The 16,186-nt window shown below is 43.5% G+C and overlaps 1 protein-coding gene across 1 annotated transcript in view; it reads left to right on the top strand.

Moving 5' to 3' along the window:
- DDX47 (DEAD-box helicase 47) overlaps nt 1-16,186 on the top strand; it is a 596,838-nt gene that overhangs the window by 384,552 nt on the left and 196,100 nt on the right. The window contains exon 9 of the mRNA XM_044073445.1: nt 15,634-15,780. Coding sequence (XP_043929380.1) covers nt 15,634-15,780 — 147 coding nt within the window. The remainder of the gene's footprint in view (nt 1-15,633; nt 15,781-16,186) is intronic.

Genomic DNA, 16,186 nt, shown 5'->3' with positions numbered 1-16,186 from the left:
GCCCAGCTGATTCGGTCTGGGAGGCCGTCAGAATTTCTAAATCTGCAGTAGTCAGGGGCTGCGTAGGCGCCTCGCTGAAAACCGGAGAACCGGCGGCAGGCCTTGCTGAGGCCTCGGTATCTGGTCTTGGCCTTGGTTGCCTGTCCTTATCCTTGTGTTTTTTTATCATTGCTGATGTCTGTTGCTCCGACAACATGCTATAATTACATTTTCTGCCAAAATAATGTCGGGCGAAATCTGCCCGACGCTTGATTGTACGTTTGTTGAACCTAGCACAAAACCGACAACCAGAAACGTCGTGGTCTGGGCCTAGGCAAGGAATACAATAAGAATGAAAATCCTTATGAGGTATTTGCTTCCCACAAGAAATGCAATTATTAACATTGTCTGACATCAGTCTGAGGCAAGAAAAGTTTCCCCAACGGGGTACTTAGCTTTAGGGAAGACTTCGGGCTGAAATTCGATTCGAAAATCTCAGGAGCTAGCCGACCGGCACTTGCAAACTGCTTCTGCTTCGGGCACCGCGCGGCAAGAAAGACTGGAGAAAATGGCATCGGCTGCCTCTTTTATCCCCCTGTCACACTGACGTCAGGGAGGAAGCAACGACAACAGACACCGTACCAAGACTTTGGGATTCGGCCGACTGCGGGACCGCCTGATGGCAGGATAACCCAAGTGTGATGACTGCAGCAGTATAACCCGATGAACATCAAGGGACATCCATTCACTTTACCCACAGCCAGGCAGACACTAACAACAGATGCATCAGATTATGCCTGGGGGGCACACATGGCAGAAAAATGTATTCAGGGCACATGGCCCGCAAGCCAAATGCATCTTCATATCAGTCAAAAAGAGATGCTAGCTGTACAGAATGCCCTGGCAGCCTTCAAGGATTTACTTCAACCAGGACAACTGCTGATAAAGACGGACAATACTACAGTCATGTGGTACATAAGCAAGGAGGCACACATTCCTACCCCCTCTGCAGACAAGCCATGACTTTGTGGAACACAGCATTGACTTATCAAGTACACCTGCAAGCGCAATTCCTGCCAGGAAAGACAAATACTCTGGCAGACGAACTAAGCAGAAACCTCATGGATCCTCACGAGTGGAAACTAGATCCACAAGTCTTCAGCATGATAACAAGGAAATGGGGATGCCCAGACATAGATCTATTTGCCTCCCCTCACAACTGCCAATTACAGAGATTCTGCACAAGGACTTATCACAAACAAGCATGGAAAGTGGATGCCCTATCATTCAGCTGGAAGACCGTCACAGTATATGCCTCTCCTCCACTGCCTCTCCTCCCCAAGGTGCTCCTAAAGGTCAGACAAGAGAAGCCAAAAGTTATACTGATTGCCCCAGAATGGCCACGCCAGCACTGGTACCCAATCCTAAAGAGCTTGTCTCCAGGCCCAGCCTGGACATTACCTCAAATTCCTCATCTGCTGACCTAACAAAACAATCAGATCCTGCACAGCCAACTCAGAACCCTAAGTCTGGCTGCATGGTGGATAATGTAACCATTCAGAACACACCTCTCTCTAAAGCAGTTATGGATGTTATTTTGGAGGCCAGGAGGCCCAACACCAGGAAATCTTATGCAGAAAAATGAGAGATTCTGTGCTTGGAACCAGGCACAAGGAACGGACACGCTTGTACAGAATATTCCTCAGATATTACAATACCTAACCGAGCTGCTGGACAAAGGCCTATCCTTCTCATCAGTTAAGATCCATGCTTCTGCAATTTCAGCTCATTACAATACGGACCCACCTATTTTTTCACATCCACTGCTAAGGCAGTACCTCAGAGGGGCCAAAAACATAACACCCCCAAGGAGAGCTCCAATACCTGCATGGGACCTCAATTTTGTCTTGGAAAAGCTCACACTGCCTCCTTTTGAGCCAGCCAATACAGCTGAGATAAAATACTTATCATGGAAAACAGCTCTGCTCCTAACAATAACTTCAGCAAGAAAAGTCTGAGTTACAGTCACTAATGGCTGTGGCACATTTTATTTTCCATCCGGACAGGGTTTCTCTAAGGACATACCCAACATTTATGCCTAAGGTAGTGTCCAGTGTGGCTCTTAACCAAACTATTCATTTGCCTACCTTTTAGCCAAACCCACAGAATAAGGGGGAGAGACTTCTGCATTCCTTGGACATGCACAAACATCTACGCTTCTACTTGGACAAAACTAAAGCTTTCAGAAAGACTGAGCAACTCTTAGTGGCATATGCTGCAGGATAGCAAAGGAAACCTATTTCAAAGCAGACTATTTCAAAATGGATAGGCCACTGCATTCGTTTTTGCTATTCGCAACATGGCAAATCAGTGCCTAAAGGCATTAGGCCATATTCAACCAGAGCAGCAGCCACTTCAGCAGCTTTCATCAGAGGAGTACCAACCAAGGACATTTTGGAAGCTGCAACTTGGACTTCAGTGCACACTTTTACAAAACACTACCACTTACCTCTTTACTCTAAATCCAGAGCAGGCTTTGCCACTGCAGGTCTGCAGGGCCTCATAGCCACTCCTAATTCTATTTAGGCCCAACCTCAGCTTTGGGATTCAACCCAAGTGTAATGACTGCAACAGTGAAACACTATGAACATAGTACAGTTGTGTACCTACCATAAATGTAGATGTTCGAGTGTATTCACTGTTGCAGTCCAGGTTACCCTCCCACCATCCCCCTTTCATTGCTGGGACTTATCTGTACTTCTCTATTCTATACAACCTATGTGGTGTATTTGCTTGTAGATGAAGGTAATGTTTATGTTATTGCATGCTTTTTTATGAGCATAATTTTTAGCCTACCCTTTTGGGGGCACCTGACATCTGGGGCAAGAAAAACTGAAGAAAATGGCGTCTGCTGCATCTTTTATACTCTGGCGCAGTGACGTCAGGGAAGAGGAACAGCAACCGACGCCGGACCAGGACTTTGGAATTCAGGCCAACTGCGCGTAGCCTGCCAGCAGGATAACCCAAGTGTAATGACTGCAACAGTGAATACACTCTAACATCTACATTTATGGTAGGTACACAACTGTACTTTTCAGCACTCTCGGATAGGTTGAATTGGTTCTTCCTCTGAACGTGTTTGTGTGTGTGGATGTGAGCTCACTGCAAACAAGATGTGGGGAATAGGCGCATTGCACCATGGGATACCTCTTAGCCGCGAGCCAAGTGAAGACTTCGAGCTAGAGTATGGCCGAGTCGGAGCCGAGGTTCGGCTCCAAACCCACGGGTAAGAATGTGAGGTGAGATAGATTACATACATCAAACGTTATGGTGAGTACATAACTTCTTGTTATACAGTGGTTGGTTTGTTTTATTTTTTACACTATTATGAAGGATTGACACCTTGATTTTACTGTGGCAATATTATGTTTTGTAGCGCCTTGCTGAAGAAGTATAGAAGTAATTTGTTCCATGAACTTATGAGCTACAAGCTCTTATGGTGAGTCAGCCCTGTCCCGTGTGTAACAAAGGTAGGGTTATTTTGAGATGAAACCCTTCCTTTATGCTTAAGCTCACGTCAGAGTTTATACTAAGCCAGGCTTTTCATCTCCTTGTTTTCTTTCCAAAGCCAAAAATCAAGGGATGTAAAGAAAGACAGTGTTGATGTCCACAGCCTGCTTTATTGCATTTACAAAACTAAATCCTCCAGGATTGCTGGACTAGCTGTCCGTCTCCTTCCAAGTTGAGAAAAAGGGACAAGTTTTGTCTAAACAGTCGTTGCCCACATTGTTGCAATTTGTTCTCATCATAAGTCACTTTTATGCATAGTCTGGGTCCATTTTAACATGTCTTTGTCTCTTTGGAAATGTGTGGACTCTAGAAGTATACTAGAGGCAACATGTAGTCTCATCAGTAAAACCTAGATTCTTCATCTAAGAACAGAGCAGGATTTGGTGCACTGTTCTGTAAGGTTTACTTGACTCTTCCTTTCTGCATCCTTGTTCTGTAAGCTGTGGTATTCATCCCATGTAGCCAGGGCTATTGCAGCAGTGATCTAATGATGAACATAGTACAGCTGTAAAAGTACCTTACTATTAATAGTAGATGTTTAAATATATTATCCTTTTTCTTGTGTTTTTATGCAAGTATGTGTTTGTATGAATATATATATTTATTTGTCATCATTCTTTCTTTCCTTAGCACGTACCTGTCTAACAGTCTAGGCTTCCTTTTTCAGAGGCAAGAAAATTCTGAGATTTGATGCCCTGACCACTGCCTTTATACCGCTCTCAAGCTCTACAGCAATTAGCATGTGTGGAAGGTGCTTTTAAAGCTTTGGAAGCTGGTCAGTTTGATCCTTGGCAAGGTACAACACATATAGCTTAGGCTACATCAAGACAGATCACTGTTGTAACATGTACTTTCAGGCAGCTAGCCTGAGAACTTTCAGTGTCGGGGGTTCCTCAGTGAAAGGGGGGTGTCCTCCACTACTAGGATTTGGGTACCTCCGATATGGAGGTAGAATAATTGATATATGTTAACCACATGTCTGCCCCCTCTCTTACCTAGAGTCAGGCTAGGGGATGTATTGTCTTCTGCTCTTCCTGAGAGCCTCTAGTTTGAGGATATTCTTTACAGAATGAAGGAGACCTTTAAACTGGTCCTGGTTAGATACAAGATTTTTCTGGGCGCACCCAACACCAATCCTCTGACCAGTCCTCTAGCTCTGAAAGTCCTGGATGATGCATTCAGCAGTGTCCTTGTAGCTGGGTTCCCAGCCCCATGATCTTAAGAAGCTGGCCAAACTGACTCACCAAACCACCTGTATGCTGTAGCTGACTCCAGCAATAGGGTCCTTGATTTCCAACAAAGAATTTAGTGTGGCTGCTTCCAGAAGCTTTGTTTTCAGTGACAGGCTGAGCAGAATCCTTGACTGCTTTTGGAAGAAAACTTGCACCTCAGCTACGTTTGCAGTCAACTGTCAGTCTTGCAAAATAGTTTCAGGAGTCCTTCCTTAACTGGCTGAGACAAAGGCAGAGGAGGGCGAGGAAAAAGGTCCTAACAATTGTAGTGCTTTTTCTATGCTGCCTCAGATGTTCATCGTGTTACACTGCTGCAGTCATTACACTTGGGTTATCCTGCCATCAGGTGGTTCCCCATTCGGCCTGAGTTCCAAAGTCTTGGTCCGGCGTCGGTTGCTATCGCCTCCTCATTGACGTCAGTGCGACAGGGGTATATAAGATGCAGCCGATGCCATTTTCTTCAGTCTTTCTTGCCGTGCAGTGCCCGAAGCAAAAGCAGTTCGCAAGTGCCGGTCGGCCGTCTACTGAGATTTTCCGAAGTCTTCTACAAAGCTAAGTACCCCGTTGGGGAAACTTTTTCTTGCCTCAGACGGATGTCAGTAAAAGTTAACTGTATTTCTTGTGGGAAGCAAATACCTCAAAAGGATTTCCATTCCTATTGTATCCCATGCCTAGGCCCAAACCACAACGTCACTGGTTGTCGGTTTTATGCTAGGTTTAGCAAGCGCACTATTAAACGTCTGTTTGATTTTGCCTGACATTATTTTGGTAGAAAATTCAATTATACCATGCTGTCGGAACTTCCGACGACCGGAATACACAAAAAACACAAAGACAAGGATAGGCATCCGAGGCCCAAAACTGACGACGAAGCCTCTTCTACGCCAGCCGCCGGTTCTCCGGTTTTCAGGGGGGTGCCTTCGCAGCCCCTGACTGCCGCTTCTGTAGAATCACAGGCCGCCTCTGACTCCCACGTGGAGATGGCTGGGCCTTCGGACGCACAAGTTGTTCAGCCTACCGAGACTAACCTTTCAGAGGGATCCGGAGTAGCTGAGCAACCCATAGCTTCAGAGGGTGTCTTCAGACCTACGCAGTTAAGCATTAAACCCTCAGCTAAGTCTAAGCCTACTTTAAAATCAAAGAAACAAATACAGCATTCTCCAGGGCATGCCTCCATGCCTAAGAAACAAATGCTCAAAATGGCCAAAGACCTAATCACTCTGATCAGGGGGTCACATCCCCCTCCTGATAAAAGGCCTAGACAGGATGCAGACTATGACTCATATGACTCATCCGACCAGGTGTCCATCTCTTCTGATTCATCCTCATACCTAGGATACTGTTTACCCCCTTATAAGGATTCTGATGCTGAGGAATCAATTCCATCAGCCTCTCCGCCTGAAGACTACTCCTTTGGGGGAAACCCTACATACCATGAGGGAGCATTTCCACTGGGAAGGCCAGGATTACTCAGAATCCAAGAAAAGGCTCAGAGACTTCCTTTTATTACCTCAACACAGACCCCTTGCTATTCCGCCAGTGTTAGATATTGTGGATGATGTGTATACTGAATCCAGCCTAAATCCTGATTCCTTACCTCCAGCCCCTGTTAAACCTGACAGATACTACAGAGTCCCTGACTCACATAAATTTCTGTATAAAAGCCCTGTAGCTGACCCTGAAACTATTTCTCAGGGACCCAAAGGAGTTAAGGCCTCATCAGCCAAGAATCCAGTTCCCTCTGACAGAGATTCCAGAGCATTAAACAGATGGGGAAAGAAAGTATATACGTCTGCAACTTTAGCAATGAGAGCCTTAAATTGCCAGTTTTGCATGCTAAAATATCAGCAGTTTTTACTGTCTCAGTTAAAACAAAAAATGCTTCCAGAATCAGATCTCTTAATTTTAAAGAAATGCAGGATTTATTGCATGCAGCTGAACAAGTGGGAAAGCATACTTTGCAATGTGGTTTTCATTCTTGAGAGGCCTCCTGCAGAGCAGCAGTTACAGGCTCTGTCATTAGAAGACATGCTTGGTTAAAAGAACATACGTTACCAGATCATGATAAAGCAAAATTATTGGATGCACCTTTGCAGCAGGATGTGTTATTTGGAGTTAAGGCAGAAGAGGTATTAAAGAAAATGGAGGATAAGGTAAAATCTATGCAAACGGTGAAGGATTTCTTACAGGTTCAGCCTCCTAGATTTAGCAGAATCTGGCCATTTAAGAATTGGTTCTTTCCAATTACAGACAGACCTCAAAGGGGAAGATACAGACGTCCAAGAGGTAGAGGTCAAACACAAGGTCCTTACAAGCCTCGACAATGGGTTACATCAGGCCAGAAAGAGGGGGAAGACAGGTCCCAATCATATAAAAAGCAGCTCCAATGACTTCTCACTACAGCTGCCAAACAAATCCCTCTTGGCAGCCCCCTTGGGAGGAAAACTGGCACGCTTCTACCACAATTGGCAAATGATCACCAAAGACAAATGGGTTCTCAACATTGTATTTCAAGGTTACAGGTTCCACTTTCACACTCTGCCAAGGTTAAAAGGAATGCCAAATCTGCCACCGAATCAATGGGCAGAGGCTCAAAAACAAATTACAGCACTCATGGATATGAGAGCTATTTAACAGGTACCATCACAGGAGCAAGGACAAGGATTTTACTCAAGACTCTTTCTGGTACCCAGAAAGGACAAAGCCTGGAGGCCCATTCTGGATCTTCCATCTCTAAACACTTACCTGGATGTTCAGAAATTCAAAATGTTGACACTACAGCAGCTTCTTCCCATGCTGGGCAAGAAAGCTTGACTCGTGACTTTGGACTTCAAGGAGGCATACCTGCATGTCCCTATCAGACAAAACTGCAGAAGATACCTCAGATTCATAGCTGGTTCAATGCACTACCAATCCTCTGCACTGCCCTTTGGCTTGTCTACTGCGCCCAGGGTCTTTACAAAGTGCCTGGCACCAGTAATTGCATTTTGCCGACAGAAAGGAATTCAAATTTATCCGTACCTGGACGATTGCCTGATTCAAGCAGAGAGCAAGGACATTCTTCTAAAGCATCTGGCGTTTGTAAAAAAGTTATTAAGTTGCCTGGGGTACACAGTAAACCAAAAGAAATCAAAGCTAGTGCCCTCACAAGAGATTATATTCCTGGGTGCCAGCTTGAACACAACGGCCCAGATGGCTTATCTCACGCTGACAAGCAAGGACAACTGACTCACAATTGATGGCAACAAAGACCCAACTCCCTGCAAGAAAAATTCTGCAGGCCTTGGGTTACATGGCATCCTGCATACTACTAATTTCATATGCCAGACTGCATATGAGGAAACTACAATGGTACCTAAAGAATGTATGGTCTCAACACTGTCAAAGTTTGGAAACAGTTATACCACTAATCCCTTGCCTTCAACAGGAGTTTCAATGGTGGGCTCAAGCTTGTCGCCTCAACAAGGGACAGCCTTTTACACAACCTACAGCCAAGCAAACACTGACAACAGATGCATCGGATTACGCCTGGGGAGCACACATGGCAGGCAAATGTATTCAGGGCACGTGGCCCGCTGAACAAAGGCATCTTCACATCAATCAAAAAGAGATGCTAGCTGTATAAAATGCCTTATAGCTTTCAAGGACTTTCTGCATCCAGGACAACTACTGCTAAAGACAGACAACACCACAGTTATGTGGTACATAAGCAAGGGGGCACTCACTCCTACCCCCTATGCAGACAAGCTATGACCTTGTGGAACACAGCTATAAACCTTCAAGTTCATCTGCAAGCACAATTCCTGCCAGGAGAGAAAAACACACTGGCAGACGACTTAAGCAGAAACATCATGGATCCACACAAATGGGAATTGAATCCGCAAATTTTCAGAGTGATAACACAGAAATGGTGGAGCCCCGGACATAGATCTGTTTGCATCCCCAATAAACTGCCAGCTACAAAAATTCTGCACAAGGAGTTACCATCCACAAGCATGGAAAGTGGATGTCCTCTCATTCAGCTGGGAGAACCTACAAGTATACGCTTTCCCACCACTACCTCTCCTGCCAAAGGTACTCATAAAAGCCAGGCAAGAAGAGCCAAAGATGATCCTGATTGCACCAGACTGGCCACGCCAGCACTGGTACCCAATCTTAAGGAGCTTAGCACAAGAACCACCCTGGATTTTGCCTCAAATCCCACATCTGCTGACTCAGCACAACAATCAAATACTACACAGCCAGGTAAAGACCTTAAACCTAGCTGCATGGAAGATTCCTTAGTCAAGCAAGCAGTGCCTCTCTCCAAGGCTGTTATGGATGTCATTCTGGAGGCCAGAAGGCCTAGTACCAGGAAAGCTTATTCGGATAAATGGAAGAGATTCTGTGCCTGGAACCAAGCTCATAGCCTTGACCCTCTTGTCCCAACCATTCCTCAGATACTACAATACTTAACTGAGATGCTGGACAAAGGCCTCTCCTTCTCATCCATCAAGATCCGTGCCTCTGCCATCTCTTCTCATTACAACACGGATCCACCAATTTTCTCTAATCCTCTGTTAAAACAGTACCTCAGAGGGGCTAAAAACATAAGACCACCCCGTAGAGCACCTACTCCAACTTGGGACCTCAACTTTGTTTTGGAAAAACTAACTTTACCTCCTTTTGAGCCAGCTAACACAGCAGAATTAAAATATATCTCTTGGAAAACTGCTCTGCTCCTGGCTATAACTTCAGCACGAAGAGTTTCAGAATTACAGGCACTAATGGCAGTGGAACCTTTCCTCATTTTCCACCAGGACAGGGTGTCTTTAAAAACTAACCCTACATTTATGCCAAAGGTGGTATCCAGTGTGGCTCTAAACCAAACTATTCACCTGCCAGCTTTTTATCCTAAACCACAGAATAAAGGGGAGAGACTACTGCACTCTTTGAACATTCACAGGCAGTTACGCTTCTACTCGGACAAAACCAAATCTTTCAGAAAATCTGAGCAATTATTGGTAGCATATGCTGCAGGAGCACAGAGAAAAGCCATATTTCAAAACAGACTATCTCAAAATGGATAGGACATTGTATACGTTTCTGCTACACATACCATGGAAAACCTGTACCTAGCAGCATTAGATCTCACTCCACCAGGGCAACAGCCACTTCAACTGCCTACCTTGGGGGAGTACCTACCAAGGATATTTTGGAAGCATCAACTTGGAGTTCTGTACATACAAGCATTGCCATCTGCCTCTATACTCTAAATCCATAGTTGGCTTCGCCACTGCAGTGCTGCAGGGCCTTATAGCCACCCCTAATGCCTTATAGAACCAGCCACCCTACCTCTGCTTTGGGATTCTACCCAAGTGTAATGACTGCAGCAGTGTAACATGATGAACATAGTACAGTTTTGTACCTACCATAAATGTAGATGTTGGAGTGTATACTCTGCTGCAGTCCAGGTTACCCTCCCTCCTTCCCCTCTTACTGGCTGGTACGTACCTATGTCTTCTACCCTTACTACCTATGGGGAGTATTTGCTGGTAGCTGTAAGTTTTTTGCTTTTCTTATGTATGTTTTATTAGCAATTGGAATTGCTTACCTATTTAGAGGCACCTGACATCTGGGGCAAGAAAAACTGAAGAAAATGGCGTTGGCTGCATCTTGTATACCCCTGCCACACTGACGTCAGGGAGGAGGTGACAGCAACCGACGCCGCACCAAGACTTTGGAACTCTGGCCGACTGGGGAACCGCCTGACGGCAGGATAACCCAAATGTAATGACTGCAGCAGTGTATACACTCGAACATCTACATTTATGGTAGGTACAAAACTGTACTTTCCCTGGCTGCAAAGCACACTATGAAATGCGTCTGTGATGTAGTGGATCCATCATGCAGGGCAGCTGCTGTGGGGTCTGTGATTCGATATCTCTGGCTTGAAGACTGCCTCATTCCATATCATTTGAAACATATCTTCTTTGATTCTTCTGGGCAGGGAGCTTCTCTCTGGACCTTCTGCAGCAATGGTGTTAAAGAAACTGGAAGAAAAGGGTGAAACTGTGCAGTCAGATAAGGATCTTTTCCATTCCTTGTGCACCCAGGTGTTAGAAACTACTCCGCTAAAGCCTGTTCCTTGTACTCTGAAGAGGATATGAACAAATCTCAGAGGGCCAACAAAGATTTATGAAAGGAAAAAATGTTGCTGTTCAGAGTGAGAAGCCTGGGGTCTTTAAGGCCATGACACTTGGAGAGCAGCTGTGACTCAGCAAAGCTAGCCCCTTTACCCACCCCACTCTTACCTAGCCTTCCAATAATCCATCCCCAAAGGTAGGAGGCAGACTAACCTTTGTGGAACAGTGGGAGGCTATCACATAGGACTGATGGGTCCCACAAATATTAAATCAGGGATGTAGTGTGCATTTCCTATGAAAACCAACATTTTTAGGCATTCCACAGTTTGTCAAGGATCAAATCCACCTCGTACTAAAGGCCATCACTCTGGATAAAACCTAGATGTGCAATGTTATGAAGACTCCAGGGGGAAGTGAGAGTGAAAAAACGAGGAGGAGTGCATTTGGTGAAGCAGACAGTTTCTGTATAAAACTGGTAAACTCCTGTCCTTAAACATTTGGATAATGAGATTTCTTCCTTTACAAAAACAAGTTTGAGGGGAGGTTTTTTTTTTAGTGAACGGATAAGGAATCTCTCTCTACTTTGAAAAGGGATATTTAGATATTGAGGCTCCCGTATGCAAATTGAATTGTATTATTATATTGGTTCTCTCTTGCATATTAGTTTGATAAGAATTTTAGTTTATTGGAGTATTGCACTGTTTGATGAAAAAAAACTATTGAGCTAAAGTGCCCATTTTACTTTGAGTTCATTGTCACTTGCTCTGTGTTTCTTTTAGGAATCCTACTGATGCAATGGAGAAGTTATTTGATCCATTGAACAGTAAGGCTAGGCCCGGTGCCATGATGGTTAAGATTATCACCTTATAGAATAGAATTCAGGGTGTCATCCTCATCTCTGGTCGCTGTATGTACAGAGTTGGCAAGATCTCTGTAGTGTGAGATTCCTACCACCAACTAAGTAAATGCTGAATGTTTCTACCTCAGAGATGAAGGGTAACAAGTTAAAACCCAGCCCTGCCATTTCAATCCAAAAATAAATGGAGATGTGGGCAGCAGCACAAAGTCTAGATGGTCCCTGTTTGAGAACAGTCTTGTGGACCAAATGCTTTAGGCATCAGTTGTGGTGTCATTTAACCTTTAGACAGAAGAATGTGCACTACAGATTGTAAGCCATATCAGAACTAGATACCCAGCAGTGTAAAAATTAGCTCTAGGGGGGATTTTGGCCATGTCAGCTAATGTTTTCTGAGGACAAATTTGAAGGAAGCTGGAAACCCAGCAAAAGGAAGTTGGCTAAGTGGAAGAGGGTTCTCCATGCGGTCCTACAACGGACACGAGGGCCCAGCTGCTGGCTAGGTATAGCTTAACTTGCTTACCTGTTGGTCCTTTACAAAGCAGTTCTGTCACAGATACATGCATTGGTCATTTCAGCTTGTCTCACTGGCTGCTCCCCTATATTCCTAGTTTGCCACTAAGTGATTACTTGAAGCAGTACTTGATTTGATGCCACGCAAAAAGTAAATCACTCCCACAATGGGATTTTTTTTTTTTGAAGAAAGTGTGCCCCATTTTGATCTTGCTGTATTCATTACCCTCAGATTACTGTCCTGGGCAACTGCATTACTCTCTACTGGAAGAATTTCTAAACTGTGAATGCTTGTGTGTAAAAAGACTTTTCGAGCCTTTCACAATAGCATAGTCACTCAAAGGATTAATACTTCCTTCCAAAGGTGATAACAGATTTGTCCTTGAATCAGGTCAGTCACTTCTCCATATTTATTCCCATCACTTCAGAATAAGAGGGAGAGAATCCTGTTTTCGTTAGATGTTTGCAAGTAACTAACACTTGGACAGAACAAAAGACATCAGAAATATCTGATCAGCTTGTCCATTTCCTTTGCTAAAAGCAAGAGGGGAGTCGTATTGACAAACATACCTTTAAAGGGATAATACATTGCATCCGCTTCTGTTACTTCTGTTATGGTAAAGCAGTTGTAGTCCATGTGAGGCTCAGTCCATGAGGGCCACAGCAGCTACCACTGTTTTTCTGTGTGGGGTTAGTACCCAATCTATCTTAGAAGTAGCTTCCTGATCCTATGTGCATACCTCCTTCGAAATCTTATGTGACGCCCGTGCACTGGCCTAGCAATCAAGGAGCCTCAGTCCTCGCCACTAACGCCAGTGAGGGGCGTCCATATATAGGGAAAGGATAATAAATACACACACAGTAAAGTACAATTTCCCTTGAGAGCACACTGAGATCAGTCAGTCTGGAGCTGGTTCCTCCCTTTCTCTCCTGGTCCCCAATAAGACTCCCCACTGGCACAGCTATAGGTACCAGATCTCAGCCTACTGGGCAAGCTAAAACCTCCAGCACCCTCTCTGTTCAACCAGTGCTTTGTGTCCCTGCCCAAGTAGCTGACACACACGCACTTTGAGATAAGAGTTGTATACAACCACTCAGACACTCCTGAGGAAGGCTGGCACAGGTTCTCCAGCTGTGCCCCCTTTACCCAGACTATACGGTAGTACCACTTGCCACCACCCAGTAATATTTATCAGCTACTATAAGGTCCTTATGAAAGGGTGTCCAATTGTACTGTGCAGTTTTATTATCCAAATGGTAAGTGTGACTGATTAGCAAGGCTGTTAGTGGCTTTGTACAATATCAATAAATACATGCAGTATACTCTTAGAGCTTAAATTAGCTGTACACAAAACAGCCACAGTTGAAAGATTTAAAAATATTTAATAATAAAAGCACAAGATGATACTTCTTACTACACATTGCTAGTCAAGAGTTCAGAGATCACAGAGCAATGCTTACAATAATACAGTAGAATTCTGACATCCATACAGAAAAAAAACTAATCTAATCTTCCTAGTTCCTAGCTGTATCTAAGAGAACACAGTTCTAAAATAAACTTGCATATAGAACAAGACAGTGCTGGTGATGCTGGATGTTCTAAAGACAAATGCTCAATGCTCTCATTCTTTCTGTCCTTAAATTGATAACACAGTACTACTGATTCATTTCAGATTACATCATTTCTTTCTGGTTCCCAGGCTTACAGAAACTCAGAGGTTAATAGCCCTTTTGATCTTGCAGCTGGTCAGGAAGCCAGAGCAATAAAATAAATTATACATGTTAATTCTAGCCATTAACAATGGCCTCAAAACAATAGGCAGAATGCCTCCCTCTAGACATCTCTGCTCCGAGTTTTAGATTAAGAATTTCAGAATGATTGACTTATCAGCTTTCTTACATATTTTTTTCAGTTCAACATCCAACACAGTCTTTTCACATTTAAGAGAGCAAGCCTGTGGCTTACATTAATATTTACAAATGCAGAATCATCTACAAAATTCTATCTAGCTTGGCTGGCAGCCTTCACCTATCTTCACACCTTACTTTGTTACTGTAGTAGTGCTTCCAGAGCCACGACATGTTTTTTCTTACACATTCTACAAAGGCCAGTTGTCACCTACTTCCTCCAGTGGCCAATTACATTCTGGTCCATAAGATTTTGCAGTCTTTTCAAGAGTGAGTACTGCAACATCGAATAGTATGATGACTGTAGTACAGTTGTGCTTACATCTTATGTAATTGTAGGCATTCAGGTGTACTGTTTTGTTTCAGAGCATTTTTCTGTCCTGTCCACTCTTACCTGGATACTAATGGGTTAGGCTGGGTACCCAAGTCAGTCACGTTGACGTTCTCTTTACCCTTGATCAGAAACTACCCCTCCTTGGGTTTTAGAAGCATGGCAATGCAGTTGTGGTGGTCTGTTTGTTAATTATACTTTGTCTGGGAACAGGTTATCCCAGAGTGGGTCATGATCCAGCACCTGTGTGCTGAACTGCTCAGACCCATGCAAGAAGGATCAGAAGATGGAAGTGTCCGACTTCCCTATACACCACTTATCCTAACATCCATGTTGAGGGAGTCTGCAGGCCAATTCAGAGAAGTTGGGTCAGGCCTCAAGCTTTTTCAGGCAGGAATCTCTAGAGTCCATACTACAACAATGAAAATACCTGAACATCTACAGTTACATTAAGTTCTTAATGCAACTGTACTTTGTCAAATCCTATTTTTTTTTTCCTTTTATTTTCGGGAAGTGTTCTTGTTTAGTACTTAGGCTTGCTATTATAATTGAGAATATGACATTGTGGCATGCACAAGTGGAGAGCATACATGCCTTATAGAAAAAATTTAGAACCTAGTTGATTATGCTGTAGTATTTTTGTGTTTCACTATTTATGGTTCACTATATTTGAAGATATGCAAAAAAATTTAATAAACTCTAGTAAAAAAAAAAGAAAAACATACAACTGTAATGAGAAGAGGATGATGGAAAACACTCAAGCATTATTCTTCAGCTGATATAGTACAGATGCCAGTTAATTATGTAACAGGCATCTGCTAGACATTTGTACAGTGTAGTTAAAATGACTTGCATAGTGTGCAAGCATTTTAGCTTTTATTTCCAGCCCTTCGTTCATTAATGCATTTCCTGGTTAACAACTGTAATTAAACAGACTTACTTTGAGTGCCTCATGTAACTTTTCTTCTGGATCTGTCATGTCTGCATGGTGCTTAAACTAACATTTATGGCACTCTACATTAGCAATGCATTTTTCCAGTTCCATTAGTTAAGAAGATTCTACAGGTTTAATACTGGAGAAGATCCATTTCATCTCATGTTGTCGTTTGTTTTCTTTAGGACTGCTACTTGGTTTATATTTTGAATGAGCTAGCTGGCAACTCTTTCATCATATTCTGCAGTACGTGCAACAATACACAACGTACAGCTCTAATGCTTCGCAACCTGGGTTTCATGGCCATACCACTGCATGGCCAGATGAGCCAGGTAGGTTGAATGAATTTGTGGCTTGAAGTTTGGCTTGATTTGATTTTTTTCTGCCTTTCTTTTAGTAGTCTGCATTATGAGTGGAAGTTTTGCAGACTCTCATCAATGTAACATCCAGTGTTTCTGTGCGGTCAGCTTTAATATGTTGTTTTCAGACATACAAGTACCTGTTGAGAACCCTTCTTATTTTCTTATGAATTTTTTTTCTATAAACATTTCTTATGTCATTCAGAAAAGGAAAGTAAGTATGTGGGTACCAGATACCATACGAGGCCTCCCACTCAATCTGTGCCGTTTGTTTAGAGGCTGAATGTGATGTTGGGTCACGTTCAGTTTGCCAGTTGCTTATCCTTGATAATAATTAGGTGTGGACTAAATTTGTATTTTCCCTTGAGAGCAGGTATTT

The sequence above is a fragment of the Protopterus annectens genome, chromosome 1.part0, assembly GCF_019279795.1.
Source record: "Protopterus annectens isolate FY-2018-M chromosome 1.part0, PAN1.0, whole genome shotgun sequence".
Lineage (NCBI taxonomy): Eukaryota > Metazoa > Chordata > Ceratodontiformes > Protopteridae > Protopterus > Protopterus annectens.
This window is presented reverse-complemented; position numbering and strand designations above follow the sequence as displayed.